Source organism: Heloderma suspectum, chromosome 12, assembly GCF_057233095.1.
Source record: "Heloderma suspectum isolate Gila_16-S chromosome 12, 16-S_ref, whole genome shotgun sequence".
Lineage (NCBI taxonomy): Eukaryota > Metazoa > Chordata > Lepidosauria > Squamata > Helodermatidae > Heloderma > Heloderma suspectum.
The window spans coordinates 5,367,215-5,393,312 of record NC_139469.1 but is presented as its reverse complement, the minus strand read 5'-3'; the positions used below and the strand labels follow the sequence as shown (position 1 = coordinate 5,393,312).

Sequence of the window (26,098 nt, the reverse complement as noted above, 5' to 3'; positions counted from 1 at the left end):
GGGGAGCCAGCAGGCAGCTTTGGTGGCTGGAGCCGCTCCGGAGTCCAGGACACTATTCTGCTCCACCTTGTTGGTCTAGTGGCTCACCGCAAGCGGCAGCAGCACAGAAATCTCTGTGCGCTTGGCAGGCTGGTGGGCGCAGGTCAGGTCCACCTGTTAAGACATGGTTGAAGAGCATAACGCTGACGTGCTTTGGATCAGTTGTGTGCCATTTCTCAATCCAAACGCTTTGGGCACGTTCCAGCCAGGACAGGCCCAGGCCTGAAACAGACCAGAGGCTTCATCTTAGGTGCCAGATCTTGCCATCCTTAAATTGTATCCTTACGGGCGCAGTCCTGTGGCTCGCGCCCTGGGTTCTCAAATGCCCCCGAAATGGGAGGCGCCTCCCTCTCTGTATTTTGGAAAGATGGGCGGTTTCGCCGGTCTAGCAGAGGCTCTGGGGAGGGGGAGGGAAGGAGGCTGGGTCGGCAAGAGGAATAGGTGTAAGCCTCCTCCCCTCCCCACCCCCAGGAATGCCCCCTTTCCCTGTCTCTGTGCTGTATTTACTGAGCATGGAGAAGCAGCTGGCACAGTTCTCTCCACGCCAGCTATGAGGGGGAGGGGCAGGGCGCGCAGTTGCCTGGCTCCGAGCTTGGAGCCCTGTCTTCGAGGTTGGAGCCAGGAAACCGAAACATCCAGTGTCCACTCAGACACTATCCCCAGGGGACGTAGGTTTGCTCCCTAAACGCCCTAACTTGGTTGGCTTTTACTGTGATGACAACATCCCATCAATGGTTTTCATGAACTGCTGAAGTGAGAAGATGGAGGGAAACATGACTAGTGGGGGGTCAGCAGCGTAGTGTCTCACAGGAGCTGTGCTGGTCGTTCGGGTTCTGCCCCAGGCATCCGAAAGTCCTACGCAGTTACCCAACTCCTGTCCTGGCTCGTGAAACATCATCAGCGGCTGCTCACATACCCTTTATATTTTTGCCACCATGAGACCTAGAAACTTGCTTTGAAAGGAGATGCACTGGTTGGCTGAGTGGTTGAGTGTTTTGACACCTGGGAATTTCCCAACTTGCAGAGGTGTGCCTTGTCTTTTTTTTTAAAGTGGAAGGGTGCTTATCATGAAAAGTGATAAGGTTGGCACACAGACGTCCGTGTTGCAGAACTGACTCATATTACTGTGCTGCTGGGAAAAACAATGAAAACCAGTCAGCTTGTACAGGATATAGGGAGGGAGAGTGGTGCAGTCTCTTTTCTGCCTTCCTCGAAGCCAGGGGGATCTTTAGGTTCTGAATATTGAGAGCCAGGCTATACGTGCCACAGGGATGATGCTCAAAATAGTGTCCCCGTGATGAGATCTCCTTGTGACGTTTAAGAACGCTTACCCTGCCATGTGACTTCATCACATCGCACATTTCACCTGCCCTGCAAGCAGCAGCCAGTGATGTGGGGAGAAGTTCCAGAGAGCAAGGAGGGAGGGGAGGGCATGAATATTTGGGGGGCCCTTAGTGCACTCCGGCCTTCCCCAACCTGGTGCCCTCCAGATGTGCCAGACATGCTGGCTGGGAATGATGGGAGCTGTAGTCCAGTGCATCTGGAGGGCAGCAGATTGGGGAAGGCTGGTGTAGTCTGTAGTGGGAGATGAGTCGGGCTGCTGTGCATGGCACTTGAGCCTCATCACAGGCCTCTGGAAGCCCTCTCTCATTACCCTTCACCTGTCTTGGGTTCTGAAGTTCTGTCAGAGGCTGCTCACCCAAAAAGAGCTTAGACCAAGGTGAGTCCACCTAATCCAGAATTGTGTTCCCCACCCTTTTTCCATAAGGACCCAGCCAAGTGCCTCCAGGACCCTACAAGCAGGGCATGAAGGCAACAGGGTCCTCATTTAATGCGTGGTGGTCAGAGATAGAGTGGCTCTGAACATGGAGGTTCTATTCAGCTGTCAGGATTAATATCTGTTGATTAGACCTATCCTTTGTAAGTGTCTTGACATCCACATGGCTTTGGATAGAACATTCCTCAAAGCCTCGTCACCCATCTGCACCCGTGAATTAACATTTCCTTGCCTTCTTGCAAATCCCCAACCCTCACTTGGCTTTTGGCTGCTCTTCTGATTTTCTTACTGAGCTTGCTGCCTTACTAACATTTTCCCCCCGCCTGTGTCATCTTGGAGCTGAGCAGACTCGTAACAAGCGCTTGCGCCTGGGCAGGTCCAATCTGTTCTGTAACCCCTCCTCCTGCTGTATTTGTGCCTGATCTCCGGGTTGTGCAAGGGAGCCCACTTGTTTCCTCAGTTCACATCCTCATCAAACCTGTCCCACCCTGGTATCCTGAGTAACAAACAAGGGCTTTACAAACTGCAAACAAAGTCCAAGGAACATCCTGCCTACCTTCATCCCCTGGTTCCTCTCCCTTCACTCTTAAATGTCTTGCATTGACAGTCAGGTTTTCTGAAGGCTATGGGGTTATTTCAGCACAGTCGGGAGCAAAGGGACTGTAGTACACACACACAGAGGCATGGGCTTCTTTGGAAGCTTGTCAGGGGCTCCTTGCTGAGATGATCATTAATGGCAGGCAAGTTTCCTTAAAATATGGCTTACTCTCCAGCTTGCCCACCACTACCAGTCTTCCCCTGGGCCTGTGGTGACTAGCCACATGGGGAGATTGGGGCTGCATTCTAGGGAGCCAGGGTAAAGCCCAGCAGGCCTGCCCAGTGCCCGCTGAGAGTGCACCTTAGGTTATGTCTCAGAATTCTCTACAGTAAGCTGGGTTTCGTCAACTGATACGTCGCTGTTAAAGGATCCCCTGCTGTTATACTATGTAGAGCGCAGAGGTCTTGCCCCTACCAATGAAGGCCCCCGTCAGACATTCTTTTGTTTCAGATCCTTTAGGGCTTGCTGTCCACTCATTTTCAGCGTTTCTCTATTGTTTTAGGACTCAAAGCATGCTTTGAAAAGCATATGTGGCAGAGGCTCCCAGTTCCACATGTTGCATGGCGGCATGGAGATGCAGTGCTGGGGTAGACAGTGCAATGCACACAGCCTTCCTTGTAAAAGCAACAGGCCAGGGTTTCTGCACGATATAATGCATTGGATTTTAGTTTTAAGTACACTTTAGCTACATGATTGCAAATCTTTCATTATCTATATGTAAACCAGATTCAGACAGGTTTAAATTGCCCTGATTTTGTAAGAAATTGTAATATTAGGATGGCGCTAGGAATTCTGTTAAATATTCCCTACCCACCTTAAGAGATTATGATTTCTAGATCATATTGAGAGAAAGCGATGTTTCTTAAACTGGTTTGAAACCAGTTTAAATTTGTAGTGTAGACATGCCCCAAAATGTGGGAATAGGTACCCTGCCTATTAAATAGGTGCAGTTGGAGAACATCTGACCTACAGCCAACCAGTCTTGGGTTATGTTTACAATGGCAACTGCTGTGAGCCGTAAGATCCCTGTTGGTTACAAATGAAATGAGATTCAACCCTGAAAGGGAGTCTGGTATGTATATTTGGGACACTGCAGCAGGTCATTAGTGTCTGAGCTCCCCCTGCTGGTCATCAGGAGACATTCTCTGTAGCCATTGCATTTTCTGCTTGTAAGACACACGCCACAAAGTAATTTTACTTTTTCATTTTGGAGTAAAAGCCCAGTGGATATCCTGCTGGACTGAACTGAGTTTGTCCAAGTCTACATTTTGGTGGAATCAACTTCTTGGTAGGGCCTCTGCGTGCGTGTGTATGTTTCCGGAGGAAAGGTGGGGTTTCGTGGAGGAGGCAAAGACTGCATCTGACATTTTTTATTCCACTCATCAACCAAGCCCTCTGGATGGTTAACTAAACTTGCAAATCACTAAAATACAAAATACAGTCTAGTAACATGGGGGCTGGGGCAGGGTGGAATTAAAAACAATACCAGCGTAATATCAACATAACTTCCAACCACACATTTCCCCAAACTCACTCCTTATTTTCCCCAAGGCTACAATAAGGAATAATAAAAAATTAAATAAGACTCACATTTTGGATGCAAGATTGGCAGTGGTTTTGATTAGAGCCACCTTGTCCCTACGGTGGTTCTCCTTCAGGATAAGGGCCAGCCATCACTCAGTCAGTTGAGTGCATGCTTTCCACATAGAGAGATCTTGTGTTCATTTCCTCTCACCTCCAGTTGCAGGTTCTTCACAAAAGTCGTTTGGATCCTGCCATGGTAGAAAACTGTCTGCAGTCCAGTGTGCTGGCTGTTGTGGGAGCCTGCACAGTGGTGCCATGGGGATGACTGAAAACATTTTCTATAGGTTCATCTATGCCTCTTTGGAATACAGCAGATCAGCACAGGGGTTGATGTGCTCCTTGTGCGATTGTGGGTGCCAGGTCAGGATGCCTGACGCTCACAGGGCATCTCCCCCATCCCCCGCAATCTAGAAGTGCCCTTAAAAATTGAGCACCAACCATGGGGAAGGCTGAAGTGGGCCAAGAAAAGGATACTCTTGGGTGTTGTAGGAACAGTTCCAGGCCTTTGTGTTTGCACCATGATTTTTACAGATGTGCAGGACAAGCAAACTATGTGGTACTGAATGCACAATTCAGTTTCCTGAGAAAAATTTTTGTGAACCGCCCAGAGAGCTTCGGCTATTGGGCGGTATAGAAATAAATAAATAAATAAAATAAGAATGTCTGCTTTTGTTTTTTAAAAAATCGGGGTTTCTAGCCATTATGGCTGCGGAGCAGTGATCGAAAGTGTGTGGGCATGTATGGCCTGCTGAGAATTCAAAAGCCAGTTTCAGGGATTGGGGGTGAGGCTGCAGTGTCTCTTGTATAGCTCCTTGACTCTTGCAACCAGCAGAACCACACCTCATTATGCAAAACTTACAAAACCATGTACATTTTGCCCAGGGTTGCAGAATGTATTCAGGTCACAGAATACAGCTTCTCTTGGCTCAGAATTTGACTAATTGGAGCATGCATAGTCCTGACTATTGTCATTTTTGCCAACAGCAGGTTTCACCTCAACAAGCTGACATAATTTATACTCACAGGTTGCCTCTCAGCCACCCCTTTCTCTTTCCATTTCCCCTACCCCCCAGAATCCCTTTTGTCTCTTTTGACTATCCCTGATCCCCTCTCTCTTCCTGCTGAGTTACAAATCAAGCCAACAAAACTGCCTGCAATCAAAAGCAAATCATTTTTAACCGTAGCTTTTCTTGACCGCCTTTAAACTCCCTCTCACTTAGAAACCGCTCTAATACTGGAGCATGGCTAGCAACTACCAACTAACATGCATGGAACATCCTGTCTCTCCACCACCTCCCTCCTCCCACCCTCCAGAGAGCATAGCATCCCCCAAAGGCTTTAATATTGCCTCCTGCTCCTCCTTTACATTTCTCCATAGACTTCAGGACAAACAAGGCATTCGGCGGCAGATGTGGGTTTGGGGAACCCCCTTGCCCCCTGGAGGGAGGAGCAAGTGTGTGAGTTTTGCAGGGGAGAAGTGGTGGGAGGGGTGTGCGCCTCTCCCTGGCTGCTTCCCAGACCTCTGCCTGCAGCGGAATGAAGACAGCTGGGGAGAATTTAAGGAAATGGCTGTGGGTAGCTAGAGTTAAGTCCCTGTCCCCACCCGCCACTTTGCTGCTGCAAATCACACTCTCCCCCTGCCATCTTGAAGCTGTATCTGAGCATCCACTGAAGATCTGGCTCCCCAAATCCAGCTTCCGGGAGTCCATCTTCTCCAAGTTCCTGCATGTCTTTCTGGTGAGCTCTCGCAGGAGCTCCTTGGGCGCATCCAGGCCAGATGAAGAATGGGGTCATCCCACCACACTGCTGCCCGCATGGAACGACTCACTCCGCGTAACACTCGGCCCCCTTCCCTGATGATCAGAGTAACCGCACACTGCAGGGATGTGGTTCTGGAGGTCTGCCATGATTATATTTAATTTTGCTGATGATTTGTGGGAGGGTTTGTTTTTGTTTTCTTTTAGAAATCTTGGAATGATTATTTTTATTTGTGGATAAGGGAGGGGGAAATATAATTTTTCTGTTCATTCATTTTCCAGCTTTCTTTTCTTCCAGGTCTTGTTGCTCTTCACCTTCTCCTGCTGTGTGACGTGTCCGCCTTTACACCCCACCTGCTTCGCTACCATCTCATCTCAAAATAAAAAATTGAGCTGTAGACACCTCGGTGGTGCGATTCCCTGTCATGAGAAATCAACCTGCTTTTTTCGTTTGTTGTTTTTGTTCTGTGTTGTTGTTTTTGTTTTTTTGTAAGAAAAATTATTTCCCTTCAGACTTTCGCTATTTGTCTGAGCCAAATGTTAATTCGTGGATTGGTTTGCCCCACCTTTATCCTTTTTGCAAAAACAAGACAAAGGGAGGGAAAAAGTTTATTTATATATACACACACACACACACACACACACACACACACACACAAACACAATGGCTGCTGTCAGTTTAAAATCATTGCCCAGGTTAAAAAATACAGATAGCTTGGCTTTTGGAGAAAGGGTTTGTCTGGACCCCTTTAAAAAAAAAAAAAAAAGCCTTCCCCAGTAGTATACGGCAGGCACCTGGAGCGGTCTCTTCTGCAGGCATCTTGGTGAGGGTATGCTTCTTTTGCTCTTCTTCTCTGCATGTGGCATGCTGTGATCCTGATCATGTAGGCTAATCTGGAAGGGTTGCTAGGGTAGAATTGCTCCTGCCTTGATAATGGGAGATTGGATTTCACGATCATCTGGTCCCTTCCGGTCCAATAACGCTCCTCTTATTAGAAGTTAGTATTGAAATGAACATCCATCAATTCCAGATCTTATTAAGCCGACAGAGCTTCATAGATACACTCCAGCATTGGATTCTGTTCTCCAGGAAAAACACTAAATTTTATCTAAAAAATAAAGCCAGACACTTTTTCCGTTCTTGGTGTTTTGCATTATTATGGAAACATTTTTTAAAAGACAAAATATACAATTTTCTTAAAGTATGAGCTTTGCTCCCCCCCCAAAACCCAACCCAAAAGAGAGTCCATTTAGCCTAAGAAGTAATCCCTCCCCACTGCACCATTTGCAAGTAGCATGACAATTTCCAAGTGACTGCAAGATCCCATCGTTAAAGCATCTGTTATTGTACACTGACAAGTTTTAGGTTCCTTTCGATATCGAAACACCCACAATTCTAGATGCTACCGTCAGTTAAAAAATAAACTCTTATTTCTCTATTCCATGAGTATTACCGCTCAATCCAAAGCATATTTACCTGGAAGAAAGTATCTCTGGGTTGTACATAGGTTAGTCCTACTTAGACTAGACTCATGGAAATGAATGGGACTTAAATTATTTTAAGATTGGATGCAACCCTCTTGATCCAATCTTTTGATTCCCCTCTACTCAGCACTGGTTAGGCCTCATCTGGAGTACTATGTCCAGTTCTGGGCATCACACTTTAAGAAGGATGCAGACAAACTGGAGAGGGGTCAGAGGAGGGCAACAAAGATGATCAGAGGACTGGAAACAAACCCTATTTATTTTTTTTATTAAATTTATTAATCGCCCATCTGGCTGGTCACCCAGCCACTCTGGGCTATGAAGAGAGACTGAAAGAACTGGGCATGTTTAGCCTTGAGAAGAGAAGACTGGGGGGAGATAGGATAGTGCTCTTCAAGTACTTGAAAGGTTGTCACAGAGAGGAAGGCCAGGATCTCTTCTCCATCATCCCAGAGCGCAGGATGCGGAAGAATGGGTTCAAGTGACAGGAAGCCAGATTCTGGGTGAACATCAGGAAAACCTTCCTGACTGTCAGAGCAATACGGCAATGGAACCAGTTATCCAGGGAGGGGGTGGGCTCTCCCACACTGGAGGCATTGAAGATGAAGCTGGACAGCCACTTTTCAGGGATGCTTTGACTTGGACTCCTGCACTGAGCAGGGGGTTTTACTCGATGTCCTTGTAGGCCCCTTCCAACCCTACTATTCTATGATTCTATGATATCAGTGGGGTTACTTTTTAGTAAGTATGCTTAAAGTTACAGCATTAGCCTGCTTTTTTAAAGAACAAAGCGAAGAAATAAAGGATTGGGTTTTTTTAATATATTATTTCTTACCTGTGTGTGATGATGTTGCATAATGCAATTACAATTCCCGCCCCCTCTTAGAAATGCTGCCTGGATAGTCTTGCTGTGTGGGCTAATCTGGGCCAGGAGGAGAGCCCCAGTGCTGTTTTTCAGTAGCGATCACCCATGGATGATGTATATCTTTTCAGACCACGTGTCTTCAGAATAAAAAGTTGGGATGGGGCCATAGCTCAATGGCAGAGCACTTGCTTTGCATTCAGAAGTTCAATCCCGACTTCTTCTTTGAGGGACCTCAGGTGGAAGGATGGAGAAGGATTTCAGCCTGAGACCCTGAGAGCCACTCCCATTCAGGATAGTCAACACTGAGCTCTGACCTGATGTAAAGAAGCATCACATCCATATGCAAAGCACATCTCCTTCAAATCTGCCTACCCATGTTCCAGGCATCTTTATTTTTGATTTAAAAATGGCTCTTTCCAGCTTTGTGTATGCTGAAATAACAATATTGACACCTTGAAATAAACTCTTGTCTTCCATCGCTTGTGGAAGTACCCTGGGGGCCCTTGTCCTCCAGCTTTTCTCCCACAGAAGCCAGCACAGAATTCTGCTTGACCAGATTTCACCTTCATTCTATGTTGAATCTACCCATGCCTCAAGGCAGGATCTTCTGTACAACCTACCCCCCCCCCAATTAACTAATATCATCCTAAGGTGTGCCCCAAGTGAGAGAGGAGGAGCAAAAGCAAAGAAAAGGAGGAGCAAAAACAATCTCTGGTGGTACCTATGGAATTTCCAGATCATTCACAAAAGTCCAGGCGTCATTCCTTGCACAGGCCAAAGCTATGTATGGTTGACCCGGACACAATTGCAAAGTCTAAACGTGAAGATTGTTTTATTAAAATTGGTCAATAATAAAGGTGAATAAGTGTTACTGAATATATTGTTATTTAAAAATTAAAATAGTTCAAAATTGCCCCTTATCCTCCATGTATTACCAGGAAGAGCTCTGTTTTGGGATTGGTCCTAGCCTAGCACCAGCAATTTTCTCCCCCTGTTATCTAGAAAAGCCCTTAGTTGTGTGGCTTTATACACTTGATCAGAAGATCTTGCACAAACTGTCACCACTGCAATACTTTTCAAGTCCCCCCACCCCTTTTCAAACCACCAAAAGGCCATGTTGAGTTTGCATTCTCTCCTTATGAGTCAAACTTGTTCCTATTCCATGCGGACCACTCTTGGAAGTGTGATGTAGAGGTAGTGCCTCTGCTATGTGCATGCGAAAGAGGGAGCATAAGTACCATAAGAAAGGGGCCCTTGTGCTTACATGGGTTGCTGGATGGGGGAGTTGGCCATGCGCCCCACTCCACAACAGAACAGAATGTGTAAGTCACCCAGGAAGAGTGTGTCATGTATGTCTGAATCCTTTGTATGTGGGGCCCTGTATTATTCATTTTGTAGCCGCCTGACTAGATGGTAAAACAGATGAGTAGAAATGTCTGTGTGTGTGTGTGTGTGTGTGTATGTGCATGCACAGCTTGCAGGTGTGACCATGAAGAGCTTAGTCTCAAAAGTGCATTGAGACAAGAAATGCCAGGACGGCAGCATGAAATAGTGAATAATTCTGCCTGAAATAAGAGTGTGGCTCTGTTTCCCTTTATTCCTCCCTTGTTTGATTCAATGTGGCCACAGGGTGTAGTCCTCAAACTGGTACAGGCCCTGCTCAGTTCTGGGAGGCTCTGATTGAGCAGTGCTTTCAGCCTGAAAAAGTATACTGGGCCGCTTTCTAAATACAGCCTCAAGGCTGAAATGTAAAGTTCAGCATCTTTCACTCTCTGTGGAGCGGAGTCCACATTATAAAAGTCACATAACTGCTTCCCAGAACAGCAGATCTGGGCTGGGTTCCCCATTCCCACTCACCCCCATAGTGCCAGGACACCGCCCCAGTGGTGTTCTAATCCTAGCACCATCGGCTAAGCGGCTTCATGCCATTGGCAATAATGCTGTGGAATAGGGGCAGGGAAATACTCAACATGATGAGCTCAGGAGATGAGGTAAATAGAAGTATACACTATGGACAGGGTGGTGTGGGGATATTTGATACGGGGCTTCTGTTTTGGACAGCAGACCTGTGTTTTTTGTAATGCATAGTTAACGCCCTGAATCCTAATAAATATTTTCCAGTCCCTGCTTTCCCCTCCCCCCAGTAAGTCTGGATAACATGCCAGGACTTAACTGTAGTAACAAAAGGGTTGTTACCCCAGTATCTTGTGTGTGCTTTTGTTGTGTGGGAGGGGAGGGATGGAATTGTTGAAACTTGCCAAGGACGGTCTCTGCTTCTCTGTGTTAAAAGGGCCTTGGTTTCCTCTATTGTCTGTCTTCCAGACGATCTCAAGTAATTGAAAAATTTGAGGCATTAGATATCGAGAATGCTGAACACATGGAGACCAACGCTTCCACTGGTCCCACCCTCTCCAGTGAGACTCGGCAGGGCCGGAGCGAGAAGAGGGTTTCGCCTAGGAAACGGGTAAGGTGGCAAAATGGCTTCTCCCTCTCCATCTGTTGGAGGCATTTTTCAAGGGCATCTAGAAGCCCTACGGGTCATTCAGAGGATCTAGCTAAATATAGTTTCCACGTGTATTCCTTGTCTTGTATTCCATACTATTTTCAAATGTCCTTCTCAGCTCTTGGCCGCAACCATTATTAGCAGGAAAATACTAAAATGAAGCAAAGCAAGTATAAATATGACAATTTTGCTTCTGGAATTTTTTTGGGAGGTTTCATAATTCAAGTGGAAACAGAGTCTATAAACATAAATACAAAGTATAAACTTTCATTGGCTCTGAAGCATGACTTAACACCCCACTCCAGTGTGTGTGTGTGTGTGTGTGAGAGAGAGAGAGAGAGAGACCCCACCATGCTTCTAGCTATTGCTTCCCTGAGTCCTTTCTTTTAATCCCTTCATTCTCACTCCCTAACTGTAACAAAGCCTAAGATGGAAACAAGTCCTGTTGAACATAATAGGACTGATTTTCAAACACACAACACACACACGATAGGACTTCATCCTGGTTGCCTATGACGGGTCCAGATGACCAGGAAAGGAAGTTTTACAAATGGCAAAAATGGATAATTGAAGGCTTGTATCCCATCCTTCAATCAGATTAGCAGGACAGCTTCCCAAAAAATGATTAAAAACTCAATGAAAATGATTGAAAACTCAACAAATGATTTAAAACTCAATAAAATGATTAAAAACAAAAGAATTGGGTATATGTAGGAAGGTGCATGGATGAATATGTTTGGGCAGAGTTGTGTGGCTGGCAAGTATATGTAACTTGATTACATTCACCCTTTGTGAAACCTTCCTCCCCTCCCTCTGTTGTCTCCGTTGCATGCACGCCCCCACGCATACAGACTAAATTTATATTGTTAGCTCCTTGGGGCAGGTTCCTGTCTTTTACATGGACTCTATAAAGCACCAGGTAAATTAATTATAATAACGGATAGACTAAAAACCATGTTAAAAATGCCCCTGTTCCTTAGAAAGTAGCATGTCTATAAAAGAATGCAAATGGTGACCTTATTAAGAATGGAGAACGTGCCATTGGGCCCATTCAGGTGTTAATCCAGAAGCAAAGCTTGCAGTCGTAAGTTGCATGCCTTTATGACCTCTGTACTTGTTACAGGACTTTGTTGCAGAAACGGCGACTGGTGCCATCCTGGATGTGTCGACATCTCCTTTGTCCCCACACCGTAGAGCTAAATCACTGGACAGAAGGTCTACAGAGTCCTCCATGACGGTGAGTCCAGAGGCTTTTGTATGTCTCTGCTGTGGAGGGAAACTGGCACAGTGCCCCAAAGATGAATGGTGCCTTGTCCTTTGCAGCTGTTCTCTGTAGGAGGACGTGCTGCACTCAGGGGAAAGGCAGGTGCTTGATGAGGCAAAATTTGAGATCTGGCATTGTGTTAGTATATTAATTGCTTTAACTTGGTTGGGAATTCGAGCCAAAAGGTCCTGTAGGCATTAAGACTGGATAAGGTTCTCATAATTTGCTATGCAGGTAAAAATGATTTGCTGTGCAGGTATTTCTCTTCAGATCACAGACAGCTCCTCTCTGTCTCTGTTGTCTTCGCTGGGAAGGGTGGGGTTACTGATTAGGTGCCAGGGGCAAATGCAGTAGGGAGGGCCCCAGAGCACAAGCAAGTGCTTTGCATGCCAGAGGTCTCGGTTTCACTCCTTTGTATCTCCAGTCAGAGTAGATAAGGTCTCAGGCAGAACTCTTTCCCAGCCTTGCTGTTTAACTGGAGATGCTGGGTGCCTCCAGACTGGGATATTATTTTGAATTTGCCCTGCCTCGTTGCAGAATTTCACAGGGGGTCCAGACAACATGGTCTTCAATTTGTAGCCCTCCCATGTTTTCCCACTACTTCTTCTGTCTCTGTCCTTAGCAGAAGATTTTATTTATTTATTTATTTATTAAATTTATTAATCGCCCATCTGGCTGGTCAGCCAGCCACTCTGGGCGATGTACAGCGTACAATAAAACAGTTTAAAACAATAAAATTCTACAGTAAAAACATTTTCTAAAATACCCTAACCCACCCCAAATGCCTGCCTGAACAACCATGTTTTTAATGCACAGCGGAAGCTCATTAAAGAGGGGGCATGGTGGAGTTCCCTAGGGAGGGAGTTCCACAGAGTGAGGGCCACTACAGAAAAGGCCCTCTCCCTCGTCCCCACCAGTCTAGCTGTCCTGGCTGATGGGACAGAGAAGGCCATCCGAGGCTGATCTTGTTAAGCAGCCTGTCTGGTGTTGCTGGAGGCGCTCCTTAAAATAGGCTGGGCCGGAACCATATAGGGTTTTAAAGGTCAAAACCAACACCTTGAATTTGGCCCGGAAAACAACTGGTAACCAGTGCAACTCCTTCAGCACTGGAGTGATGTGATCTCGCCGGCGGCTGCCTTTAATCAGGCGAGCCGCCGCGTTCTGTACCAGCTGCAGCTTCCGAACCGTCTTCAAGGGTAACCCCACGTAGACCTCATTACAGTAGTCTAAATGAGAGGAGACCAGGGCATGTACTACCGATGGGAGCAGATGGTCGGGAAGGAAAGGGTGCAGCCGCCGTATCAGATGGAGTTGATACAGCGCTGTCCGGATCACAGCTGACACCTGAGCCTCCATGGACAGTTGGGAGTCCAAAATGACCCACAGGCTGCGGACCTGGTCTTTCAAGGGTAGCCGTACCCCATTCAACACCAGGTCAACATCCCCCAGCCTCCTCTTGTCTCCCACCAAAAGTACCTCGGTCTTGTCAGGGTTCAGCTTCAGCTTATTCCTCCCCATCCAGCCACTCACCGTCTCCAGACATTTGGACAGGGATTCTACGGCCAACCTTGGTGAAGATTTGAACGAGATGTAGAGCCGTGGGTCAACCACTTATTGATGACACCGCACCCCAAACCTCCTGATGATTGCCCCCAGCGGCTTCACATAGATGTTAAATAGCATCGGGGAGAGGATGGAACCCTGTGGCACCCCACAAGTGAGTGGCCATGGGTCTGAAACCTCCTCTCCCAGTGCTATCCTCTGGTACCTGCCGGAGAGGAAGGACCGGAACCACCACAGTATGGTGTCTCCAATGCCCAACCCCTCCAGGCGGTCCAGGAGGATACCGTGGTCAACGGTATCAAAAGCCACTGAGAGGTTGAGGAGAACAAGGAAGGAGCATTCACCCCTATCCAGAGCCCTCCTCATATCATCCACCAAGGCGACCAAGGCTGTTTCTGTCCCATGCCCAAGCCTGAAGCCCGACTGAAATGGGTCTAGATAATCAGTTTCTTCCAAGTGTGCCTTCAACTGCATCACCACCACCCACTCAATCACCTTGCCCAAAAATGGCAGATTTGAGACTGGGCGAAAGTTGTTCAGAACTTGAGAATCCAAGGAGGGCTTCTTTAAGAGTGGTCTTATGACTTCCACCTTGAGGGCTGATGGCATCACTCCCTCCTCAAGGGAGGCATTCACCACCGCCCTGATCCCCTCACCCAGTCTCTGTCTGCAGCCCATAATGAGCCAAGATGGGCAAGGATCAAGTAAGCAGGTGGTCGGCCCTACAGATGGAAGCACCTTGTCCACTTCATCAGGAGGAAGAAGCTGGAACGGATCCCACAAAACCGGTTTGCCACAGGCCGCCTCTTGCTCACTAACTGTATCCACAGCGTGCAGAGTAACACACCTAATCTGATCAATTTTATCTGCAAAGTGCCTTGCCAAGGCCTCACAGGAGGCCTTACAATACTCCAGTGGTTCCGGAGCCACAGGACCGACCAGACTCCGGACCACTTGGAAAATAAACCACTTAAGATAAACAAGGAGGAAAAGGTGAAATAGCTACACACTGCCCTTTGAATGTCCTCTATCTGGAAGTTCCCGCTGCAGGTTGCACATGGGAGCCTCTACATGCAAAGCACGTGCTCTGCTGCTGAGCTGTGGCCCACCCCTTGCTGGTTCTACTGGATGCATGTTGTTCATCTCATTCTTAGCAGGTGCCCTGTCCCGTTCAGAAACTGGTTTTGTCTGGTCCTTGTTAACAAAGAAGTTTGCTGTCCTAGATGCCATTTGGATAGCACCCACTAAAGATGATGCAAGCCTCGAATGTCCCCCCCTTTTGAACCTAAGAAACCCTCCATTCCCACCCAAACTAGCTTGCTGTGTTTCAGATTCTTTTGCCCAAGCTGCTGATTGATACTGTTTTCATGCATCCTCTCTGTTGCTCCAAGTACACTTTCTGAAAACTGCATCTTAGCCTTTGGGTTTCAGTGGGAAACCTCTAACCACGAGCCAGTGTGTCTGTATAAAGTGGGGGGGCGGTGTTTGTGTTAATACTGTTTAGCTGTGCCAAGGACACAGATAAACACTATTATGGGGTACAGTCAGCAAGGAAGCCTCCTATTGCTTGCTTCATTTGAGCAGCTTTTCGTTGGCTCCAATGAAATCATTTTGCAATGGTAGTTCACTGGCCTCTCTCTCCCTTTGTCTGCATCTCTCTCTCTCTCCCTGCCACCTCAAGATTCCCCTGCAGACTGGGTCGGCCTTATCAGAGAGGAACATTTGTCACCAGGCAAGTCATTCTGTCCCTGTTGAACGAGATGAGAGATACAACCTTTTGGGCACTGTGTCATGTGCATGACTTTTTCACAAGGAAGTACTACACCGGGGGGCGGGGAGTGGGGGTGGACACGAAGCGCTTGTCTCCCACAGTTCCCTTCTCCATCCTTTTTGTGTCTGTTTTGTCTGGATACCATTCCACACAGGTAGCTTTCACAACTGATGCTAAGAACACACTTTTGTCTCTGAAGTGAATAGTTTTAACAACTGAATGTGTTTGATGCAAGAGGTAAAATGGAGATGGCATGTTTCATAGGGAAGGGTCCTAGGTCAGTGGTAGAACACATGCTTTGCATCTAAAAGGGCCCATGTTTAATCTCTGGCATCTCCAGGTAGGTCTGGGCAAGACTTCTGTCTGAAACCCTGGAGAACCAATGCCAGTCACTGTAGACAGCATTGAGCTTGGTGGATTGAGTGGTCTGACTCAGTTTATGGCAGCTTCCTATGACATTCCTCAGAGCACCATCTCTCAATGGATGTGGATTATTTTGTTGCTATGAGCGGGTGCGCTCGTCATCCTTTTGTCAGCCAATCATCACTTTTACCATGTGCCGCTCCTTCCACAGGGAGTTGTCACACCCTGTTCATCTGCTTCCAACACGTATATTGTAGTTTCCCCAAACCCTTCATCCAACGAATGTAGCCTCTCTACAGTCGAGCATTTGTTGTTCTACCTCCTTCTGGGGACAGTCACTTCTCCATTGTGAGGAGGTTATGCACAGGGCACTGAAGAGCATCTTGGATTGCTTAGTACATCATTTGGGCCTCTCCCTGGCTAGAAATGGTGGATATGATACTTCTGGGAAGTGGGCTACATACCCATGCTCGTCACTTAATTTCTCGGCACTTGACCACTCATTCAGCTGCATTCATGCAGCTGAATGTATGCTCTGCTGAAAAGCATTGTGCTAAGGTGATGGCGCCTGGAAGTTTAATCTCTGGTGTTTTGCTCTCTGATGCAGTGATTCACTCCTGCCAATCAACCTTTGATGTTGCACTGACCAGGTGATGTAGAGTTGTCTGCACCAGCCCAAATGCATATGGCATCTGACACATAATGAAGCAGAATAGCACAAGGGGGATCTGGAACAGCTGGAGATGTGCATCGCCTCATATTGTCTCTTCTTATTCTTCGTAATCCTGTGGTCGTGCCAGAGACGCCCCGCAGGCGGAAGGCTTTGTTGCTGCTAGGGGTCCTGTCCTTGCTGCATGATGAAGCTTCAGTAGAGAGGAACCAGCAAGTTTGTTTGTCAGCCTAAACCAGCCAGTTGGTTGCAGGGAGCGCCAGTGCTTGCTTTTCTGGCTGCCTAAATCCTTACAAATCCACAGGCTAGTTTTCGTATACAGCGATTTCCTCTTAGCATCCGGTGGGTCTATCCAATATGATCATGTTACCTGCACCACTGGGAGGGAAGGCTTTCTATTTCTGTGGTTGTAGGCTTCTCCCAGATTACAAGCATTCTGGGAACAGCATTCAGAGTACGTGTGTAAGTAAATAACATTTCTTTATGGGAGGCTGTGGTCAAAGAAGGAAGCAGCTCCTCTTTTTCTTCCTTCACCTTGCTACTGTGTCAAGTGGATCAGGGCTGTCTTGTCTTCAGTCTGCCATCCTGCACTTTGCTTCTCTGGCCAGACCCTGCTGGAACCTTTCAGAACAAAATCTCCTGGTGTGGAAGATTCTGCTGCAGCAGCTTGGGATCTACCAAATGATGGTAGGAAGGATATTGATGAGCTGCAAAAGGTGCAGAAGGGCAACCAAAATGATGAAATGGTTGGAGGGTCTTCTCTACAAGGGAAGCCTAAAACGTCAGGGGTGGTAATGATTAAGTTGTGGACATGAAAGAGGTTGATAAAACTATGCATGGCATAGAGAAAGAAGATCAAGGGAATCCCCCCCCCCCCGATCCCTGATGCATAGTGCTAGAACTGGGGGGGGGGGGAATATCACTCAGTGAAACTGATTTAGCAATAGATTCAGGATGGACAAGAGAAAGGGGGGCTTCTTCACACAATGTGGCTTTTAATGAAGTTTGCTGCCACAAGATGTGTTAGTGGTGGCTGCTGGTTTACGCGGCTTTAAGAGGGGTCTTACGAGCTTCTTTGAGGCATCTGGCTGGCCATCATGGGAAACTGGATGCTAGAGTAGAAAGACCTTTGGTCTGTTCCGGCAGTTTTTCTTATCCTAGCCTTTCTTCAAGCTTTAGCATTGTGACAGAGCCATCTGAAGAGGAAACGGAGGTTTGCTAGATTGATTGTGCTTACCTATAACTGCTGTTCCTCAAGCGACAATCTGTGCAGCCGCAGTTTGAGAATGGCACATATGCAGGCTAACAGCAGAATATTCCGGAGCTGTTCTCAGGCCTGTGAGGTGGTGTTCCCCTTGAACAGAGATGTTTTCCTTCACACGACGGAGAAGGAGGGCCACCTCCTGCCACTTACAGCAATGGAAACTTCCTTCATTACAAGAAAGCAGCTTTTTAAAGTCACAAACTGCCTACTGTTAGAGCCTTTTCAGAAGAAACCTGACCATTCAGGGCCTATCAGATGCTGGAAAACTCCCCCCCCCCCCCCCCACACACACACACACCTGTCAAACGTCTAGTGTATTTTGAGGGCTCATAAATAGGAACTCTTGCAATAGCTTGAATCCCACCATACATGTGACCACCAACTGCCAGCCATGCCCAGCAGAGTTTATAAATAAGAGCCAGAGAAACGAGGAGCGAGACCTTGAAGACTTGGCAAGTTGGCAGATGAGCAGGGAACTGCATGGATAAGGTGGGCCAGCATATACATTTTTTGTTCTGCTGACTACAGTTGGCAAAGCTGAGTAGTACTGCCTCCTCTCTAGGTTTCTCTGCTGGTGGTTTCTTGTTCCTACCGTGCAAGGGGTGGCACCCCTTGAACTGTAGAGGCCATGCCCGCTGCTTGCAGTGGCAACTGCCCACAGCTTCAGACCCAGAGCAGTTGAGTGATGTCTTCTCGACTTCTGTGGGACGTGATCTTATTTGCCATATGTGTAACCCTCCCTTCATGCAAGGCAGATATAGGGTTATCCTGTATATCCCCAGACCTACCTTGTGAGGCAGGTTAGGCCATGAAACAGTGATGGGGCCACCTGGTGAGCATTGTGGCTGAGTGGGGATGTGAACTCAAATCTTTCAGTTACCAAGCCCATCACCTGGTCTGTGCGTGCGCCCTCCTTTTGCTTGTTTCCCCCCTGCCCCCATGTAATGGTTAAAAAAAAATCATCTTTGGGCACGATCCAGGCTACGCCTTGCATATGCACAGCTCCCTGTGTACAGGTGAGCTGACAGCAGGCATCCACAAATCCTGTTTTACTAGCCAGCTTCTCTAGCAGCTCTCCCCCCAACACACACACAAAGTCATCTGCAAGGTGAAGAGGGCTTCAGGGAGAGGTGGAAATTTCTGTGATTTACGCTGTGTTAAAAGAAGGGAGGAAATGGTAGCACAACTGTTGGAAGGCTCCAGCAATCTTGCAAGTACAGTGAGCTTGTGAGAGAGATAGTTTCCTCTCTCTTCCATGGAGGCTTGGATAAGAAACAGCTGAAAGACCCTCCTGCTGGCCATTCCTTTTTCCAAATCAAAGCACGAGAGCTTGCCAGAAGTGCTGGAAGGCCTCTCACCAGAGGGCCAAGTGGAATTGTGGATGCCTGGCTGATGGGGAAACCTGTGTGCAGACTGGGTGGCAAGGATACAGTGGGAGGCTTGATCTAGGGTAATACCTATCCTAATTTGTAATTGATTTCTCATTCCCTGTAGCTTAAACTCTTTTTTTTCCCTATCAGCAGCAGATGGGGTACATAGTGGTCCTGAATGTTGATGACTGTAAAGTATCGTGCCCAAATGTTGATGGTGGACACTGTATCGCTAAAAGATGAAGGCCTTGGCTTGATACCATTATTTCCCCTTCCTTTGTTCAGTCGTTAAGTCGTGTCCGACTCTTCATGACCCCATGGACCATAGCACAACCGACCTTCCTGTCCTCCGCTCTCTCCCGCAGTGTGCTGAAGTTCATATTCATTGCATCGGTGATGCTATCTAGCCATCTTATCCTCTGCTGTCCCCTTCTCCTTTTGCCTTCAATCTTTCCCAGCATCAGGGTCTTTTCCAGGGAGTTTTCTCTTCGCATTAGGTGGCCAAAATATTTGAGCTTCAGCATCTGTCCTTCCAATGAGCAGTCAGGGTTGATTTCCTTTAGGATGGACTGATTGGACCTCCTTGCAGTCCAGGGGACTTGTAAGAGTCTTCTCCAGCACCACAGTTTGAAAGCATCAATTCTTTGGCGCTCAGCCTTCCTTATAGTCCAGCTCTCACAGCCATATGTTGCTACTGGGAAAACCATAGCTTTGATTATACGAATCTTTGTCGGCAAGGTGATGTCTCTGCTTCTTACTATGCTGTCTAGGTTTGCCATAGCTTTCTTCCCAAGGAGCAAGCGTCGTTTAATTTCTATTGAATGGCTACAATCATTGGCTACAGTCACCGACTGCGGTGATCTTGGCGCCCAAGAAAGTAAAATCTGTCACTGCTTCCATTTCTTCCCCTTCTGTATGCCAGGAAGTGATGGGGCCAGATGCCATGATTTTGGTTTTTTTAATGTTGAGTTTCAAACCAGCTTTTGCACTCTCCACTTTCACCCTCAAGAAGAGGCTCTTTAGATCCTCTTCGCTTTCTGCCATTAGCGTGGTACCGTCTGCGTATCTGAGGTTGTTGATAATTCTCCCGGCAATCTTAATTCTGACCTCTGATTCATCCAACCCGGCGTTTCTCATGATGTACTCTGCATATAAATTAAATAAGCAGGGCGACAATATACAGCCTTGTTGTACTCCTTTCCCAATTTTGAACCAATCGGTTGTTCCATGTCCGGTTCTTACTGTTGCTTCTTGTCCCTTGTACAGGTTTCTCAGGAGACAGGTAAGGTGGTCTGGTACTCCCATCTCTTTAAGAATTGCCACAGTTTGTTGTGATCCACACAATTAAAGGCTTTAGCGTAGTCAGTGAAGCAGAAATAGATGTTTTTCTGGAATTTTCTTGCTTTCTCCATGATCCAGAGAATGTTGGCGATTTGATCTCTAGTTCCTCTGCCTCTTCGAAACCCAGCTTGTACTTCCGGTAGTTCTCAGTTCACGTATTGCTGAGCCGAGCTTGTAGGATTTTGAGCATCACCTTGCTGGCATGTGAAATGACCACAATTGTGTGGTAGTTTGAACACTCTTTGGCATTGCCCTTCTTTGGAATTGGAATGTAAACTGACGTTTTCCAGTCTTATGGCCACTGTTGAGTGTTCCAAATTTGTTGGCATATTGAGTGCAGCACTTTAACAGCATCATCTTTTAGGATCTTAAATAGCTCAGCTGGAATACTGTCGTCTCTGCTAGCTTTGTTGTTAGTAATGCTTCCTAAGGCCCACTTGACTTTATTCTCTAGGATGTCGGGCTCAAGTTCAGTGACCACACTATCATGGCTATCAGGGACATTCAAATCTTTCCTGTATAGTTCTTCTGTGTATTCTTTCCACCTCTTCTTAATCTCATCTGCTTCTGTTAGGTCCCTGCCTTCTTTGTCCTTTATCATGCCCGTCTTTGCACAAAACGTTCCCTTGAGATCTCCGATTTTCTTGAAAAGATCTCTAGTCTTTCCCATTCTATTGTTTTCCTCGATTTCTTTGCATTGTTCATTTAAGAAGGCCTTCTTGTCTCTCCTTGCTATTCTCTGGAACTCTGCATTCAGTTGGATATATCTTCCCCTTTCTCCCTTGTTTTTCGCTTCCCTTCTTTCCTCAGCTACTTGTAAAGCCTCATCAGACAGCCACTTGGCTTTCTTGCATTTCTTTTTCTTTGGGATGGATTGAGTTGCTGCCTCCTAAACAGTGTTACGGACCTCCATCCATAGTTCCTCAGGCACTCTGTCTATCAAGTCTAATCCCTGAAATCTATTCCTCACCTCCACTGTATATTCATAAGGGATATGATTTAGGGCATACCTGACTGGTTTAGTGGTTTTCCCTACGTTCTTCAATTTAAGCCGAAATTTTGCAAGAAGCAGCTCATGATCTGAGCCACAGTCAGCTCCAGGTCTTGTTTTGACTGACTGTATAGAGCTGCTCCATCTTTGGCTGCAACGTACATAATCCATCTGATTTCGATATTGACCATCTGGTGATGTCCATGTGTAGAGTCGTCTCTTGTGCTGTTGGAAAAGAGTGTTTGCTATGATCAGCATGTTCTCTTGGCAAAACTCTATTAGCCTTTGTCCTGCTTCATTTTGTACACCAAGGCCATGCTTGCCTGTTATCCCGGTGATTTCTTGACTTCCTACTTTAGCATTTCAATCCCTTATGATGAAGAGGACACCTTTTTTTGGTGTTAGTTCTAGAAGGTGTTGTAGGTCTTCATAGAACCGATCAACCTCAGCTTCTTCGGCCTCAGTGGTTGGGGCATAGACTTGAATTACTGTGATGTTGAATGGTTTGCCTTGGATTCGTACTGAGATCATTCTGTTGTTTTTGAGATTGTACCCCAGTACTGCTTTTCCCACCCTTTTATTGACTATGAGTGCTACTCCATTTCTTCTAAGGGATTCTTGCCCACAGTAGTAGATATGATGGACACCTGAATTAAATTCACCCATGCCTGTCCATTTTAGTTTGCTGATTCCCAAGATGTCGATGTTCAATCTTGCCATCTCATGTTTGACCACCTCCAGCTTACCTTGATTCATTGATCTGACATTCCAGGTTCCTAAACAATATTCTTCTTTACAGCATCGGACTTTCTTTTCACCACCAGACACATCCACAGCTGAGTGTCCTTTTGGCTTTGGCCCAGCCACTTCACTCTTTCTGGCGCTACTTGGAAATTGCCTCTGCTCTTCCCCAGTAGTATATTGGACACCTTCCGACCTGAGGGGATCATCTTCCGGCGTCATATCTATTAGCCTTGTGATACGTTCCATGGGGTTTTCTTGGCAAGAATACTGGAGTGGGTTGCCATTTCCTTCTCCAGCGGACCACACTTTGTCAGAACTCTCCGCCATGACCTGTCCGTCTTGGGTGGCCCTGCACGGCATAGCTTATGGCTTCACTGAGTTACGCAAGCCCCTTCGCCACAACAAGGCAGTGATCCATGAAGGGGTTCCCCTTCCTAGAACAGTGTATTTACAAAAACCCCACGGTAGATAGTTACATGAAATAAGTGGTCTAGAACTACCCCATTTCAGACTGTAGCAAATGTCAGCCAGTAATGGTTTAAAGTTCAGAGTTAAAGCACAAACTGTTTTCTCCATTTTCAGTACATCCCAGATTTTTGAATCTTTGCAGCTTAAGCTACCATCGATAACTTAATAATGAAACTCCAATCACTTATCCTTGGAATAGTTTTTATCAGAATGAATGGGACTTCCCCTATAAGTCAATACCATTAACCTTCATAACTCTGGTTAGAGAAGAGAGCCCTCTTTAAAAAAACAAAAACCCAGCAGGAGACCAGTTACATTTGGACCTTTGATGGTAATATGGCAAGACCTCTGCAAAGAAAGAAGAAGGGCATCTACTGGGCACATGGACAAGCAGAAAGGGTGGACAATTGCAAATGGTGTGAACGCAGTCATTATTCTCCTTCCAAAGCTACCCCAGCCACCAGTGGTATACTACAAGCATAGGATTTCATCAGTTTTCAGCTGCAGTGCTGTTCCTTGCTGGAGATAGATTTAAAAGCAACTTAGTTTTAAATAAGTTAGTCATGGAACCAGCCAGCTCTCCTGTGGCATCCTTGTTTGGTGTTGCTTAATGCTACTCTCTGTTATCTGTGTACAATTTCCTTTCCTGGATAAGGAAGATGTCAGAATTTCACTTATGCTCACGCTCATATTAGAAAGCATGACTGCTTGGGTGTTTTCCTCTCTTTGCGGTTGCACATTACTGTCCAGTTTGAGTTTTGAAACCTCTAAATTCTCTTCTTTGCAGCCTGACCTGCTGAACTTCAAGAAAGGATGGCTGACCAAGCAATATGAAGATGGACAGGCAAGTCTCAAATGAAATCATTCCTTTGTCAGCTATAGCAAAGGGTGGTGAGGAGGTAGTAACCATTAAGGGTCTATCCAACTTCTTCTCTGGGTAGTGAGGTACCCCCCTCCCCCAATTTTGTTACTTTGTGGTTAGGGTTCATCTGCTGGTGTGCAGGTTCTGCCTTGCTTGACTCAGTTCACCCAATCCAGATCATAATAGTGAATATATTGAATATTGACACCCAATAGAAAAGGCACATGTGAATATCTCTTTACTTTCCCCTTAGCTGAGGCTGCCTCCCTGTATGTGTCACCTCACCCACCAAAATGGCTGCAAGGTGGCCCTAGGCCTACCTGCCCGTGAGGGCTATGGAAGGCCTCTCAATGAAGAACTCTGCTGTGCGCACCTCGGGTTGCCTGGTGTAGCTGCTCAGGGCAGCAAAATGTCTGGGACCAGCTCTGTATTCTCCAGTGCAGCGGGTGAACGAGAGCCAGTGTGGTGTAGTGGCAAGAGTGTTGGACTAGGAGCTGGGAGATCCGGGTTCTAGTCCCCGCTCGGCCATGAAAGCTCACTGGGTGACTTGGGGCCAGTCACAGACTCTCAGCCCAGCCCACCTCACAGGGTTGTTGTGAGGATAAAATGGAGAGGAGGAGGATAATGTAAGCCGCCTTGGGTTCCTTGCGAGAGGAAGAAAGGTGGGGTATGAATGCAATAGATAGATAGATAGATAGATATGAATGAATGAATGAATGAATGAATGAATGAATAAATAAATAAATAAATTCAGGCTGGGTGTCCAAACACCCTAAGTATCAAGCGCTTGGCTTTTAAACAAAAGCAGGGGCTGTGCTGACAGTTTCTGCTACTATCTTCTTGGGCTGCAGCAGTTGAATGCTGAAAAGGGCAGCTTGAAATACAGTAAGGGGAAGTGATTGGATTAAATGAAAATGCCTTGGAGGGGGCCCTTAATGGAAAGACCAGCTGCTTTCCTTGTTCCACCCCTTCTTCCAAGGCAACGTTGAATGTTCTCTTCCCAGAGCCTGCAGGGCCACCTGCCAGACATTACTGACTTGGGAATGTAGTCTTGTTCCAGTCAAATGTCCCCCTCCCACTCTCTACTTTGGTTCAGGATTTCTTTCCCATTCCAGTATGTTCCAGGAGCTACATGGACGACTACATGTGGCTGGTGTAGAATTAGCATGCTTGAGACTTAAGATCTTTTCTTTGTACTCTATACTTTCTATCTAATCTATCATCTATCTATCTATCTATCTATCTATCTATCTATCTATCTGTCTATATAGAATTAACATTATATTTCCCATTTCAAAATAACTAAAGAGGGCTCCAAATGGATATAAACAAATTATTTTTGTATAACCTTGGATAATGAGTGTTTTTGTCCAGCACTAAAATTGGGCTGTCACCCGTCTTAAAATAAATCTTAATGGAATGATCAAAGGACTGACTAATCAGATCTGCATAAATTTGAATAAGACTAAATCATTTTGAAGAAAAAGATAGTATTTCGTTTATAGAAGGTACGTGTACATGTTGCAGCAGACAGGTGCCATCTTAGAAGAAACAACACCTTGTGGCACCTTAAAGACTAACACATTCATTCTGGCATAATAATAAATGGACTACAGTCCACTTCATCAGTCCACCTCTTCATCTTAGAAGAGGCATCCCCACCTGAGAGTGTGAAGGAGGAAGTCCTCTTCTAAGACGGTGCCTACCTGATGCCTGTAGTTGTTATAATTACTTGATATTAAAAACAAACTTTTTTTAAAGTTGCCCTTTTAATCTGAAATGCCTTTTTACGTAACTAAAAATGTTCAGTGAACCCAATTGATTAAAGTTTGCAGCCTTACTAACATTTCCCAGACATTACATGATTCTTCCCCTTCCCCGTATTTAAGGACAACCAGCCTTGCTGGTTATGGTCATTCACTTGGGCAGCAGTGTTGTACACACTTTCCTGGAAGTCCCATTGAACTTGGTGGCTCTTACTTTTGAGTAGACACTTATAGGGTTGCACTGTAAATGATGAGCCCACCATCCAGTCATAAAAACATCAGAAGAGCCATGCTGGACGAGTCTGAAGGTCCACCAAGTCCAGCGTTCTATTCACAGCAGCCAGCTAACCAGATGCCTGCAAGTAGCACACAAGCTGGCCATGAAGGCAACAGCCTTCTCCTGCTGTGTGCCCCAATTGCTCTCTTGCTGGAGATGGTTTCATGACATGTTAAATAGAAGTAAGTGGCTAGTGTTCAGTTACATCAGTCACTTAATGTTGCAATCAGAATCATGAGAATATGAATGAATCCTGTTGTATTCTCAGTCCAGCGTGGAGGACTCCATATGGGGAGGTGGGAACCTTAAAGTCTCTGTCTGTCTGTCTGTCTGTCTGTCTGAAACACCATTTCCCCAAGCTTAGGAAGGCAGCAGTTTGTAAACCAGCTTTTGTCTTCTTTGTTCCACAGTGGAAGAAACACTGGTTTGTGCTGACAGATCAAAGCCTGAGATACTACAGGGATTCTGTGGCGGAGGAGGTAGGTTGTTATCAGGGCTTGCAGTTTAGGCTTGGTTTATCTCTGATACTTTTCTCTGCTTGTTCCTGTCTTTGTTGGTCTTATTCCCTGTTTACTGCATTTCCGTTTTCCTCCCCCTCTATGCTGAATTTTAGATTGTAAGCTCCGCTGGGCAGTGGCCTGTCCCTCTTGTATTTTGTAAAATGCCATGGTACGTTAATGGTACTATATAAATAAGCAAGCAGTAAATAAATATTTGAATGCAGCTTGTTGGGAGCTGTGGAAAACACCTTTCGCAGACCATCTGTTAACTAGCCA

The 26,098-nt window shown here is 46.3% G+C and overlaps 1 protein-coding gene across 3 annotated transcripts in view; it reads left to right on the top strand.

Annotated features, from left to right (window-relative positions):
• Positions 1-26,098, top strand: part of MPRIP (myosin phosphatase Rho interacting protein) — a 164,241-nt gene that overhangs the window by 105,951 nt on the left and 32,192 nt on the right. For all 3 annotated transcript variants that reach the window (XM_084818180.1, XM_084818179.1, XM_084818181.1), the window contains 4 exons: positions 10,428-10,569; positions 11,732-11,845; positions 23,205-23,261; positions 25,733-25,801. In XM_084818180.1, coding sequence (XP_084674306.1) covers positions 10,428-10,569; positions 11,732-11,845; positions 23,205-23,261; positions 25,733-25,801 — 382 coding nt within the window. The remainder of the gene's footprint in view (positions 1-10,427; positions 10,570-11,731; positions 11,846-23,204; positions 23,262-25,732; positions 25,802-26,098) is intronic.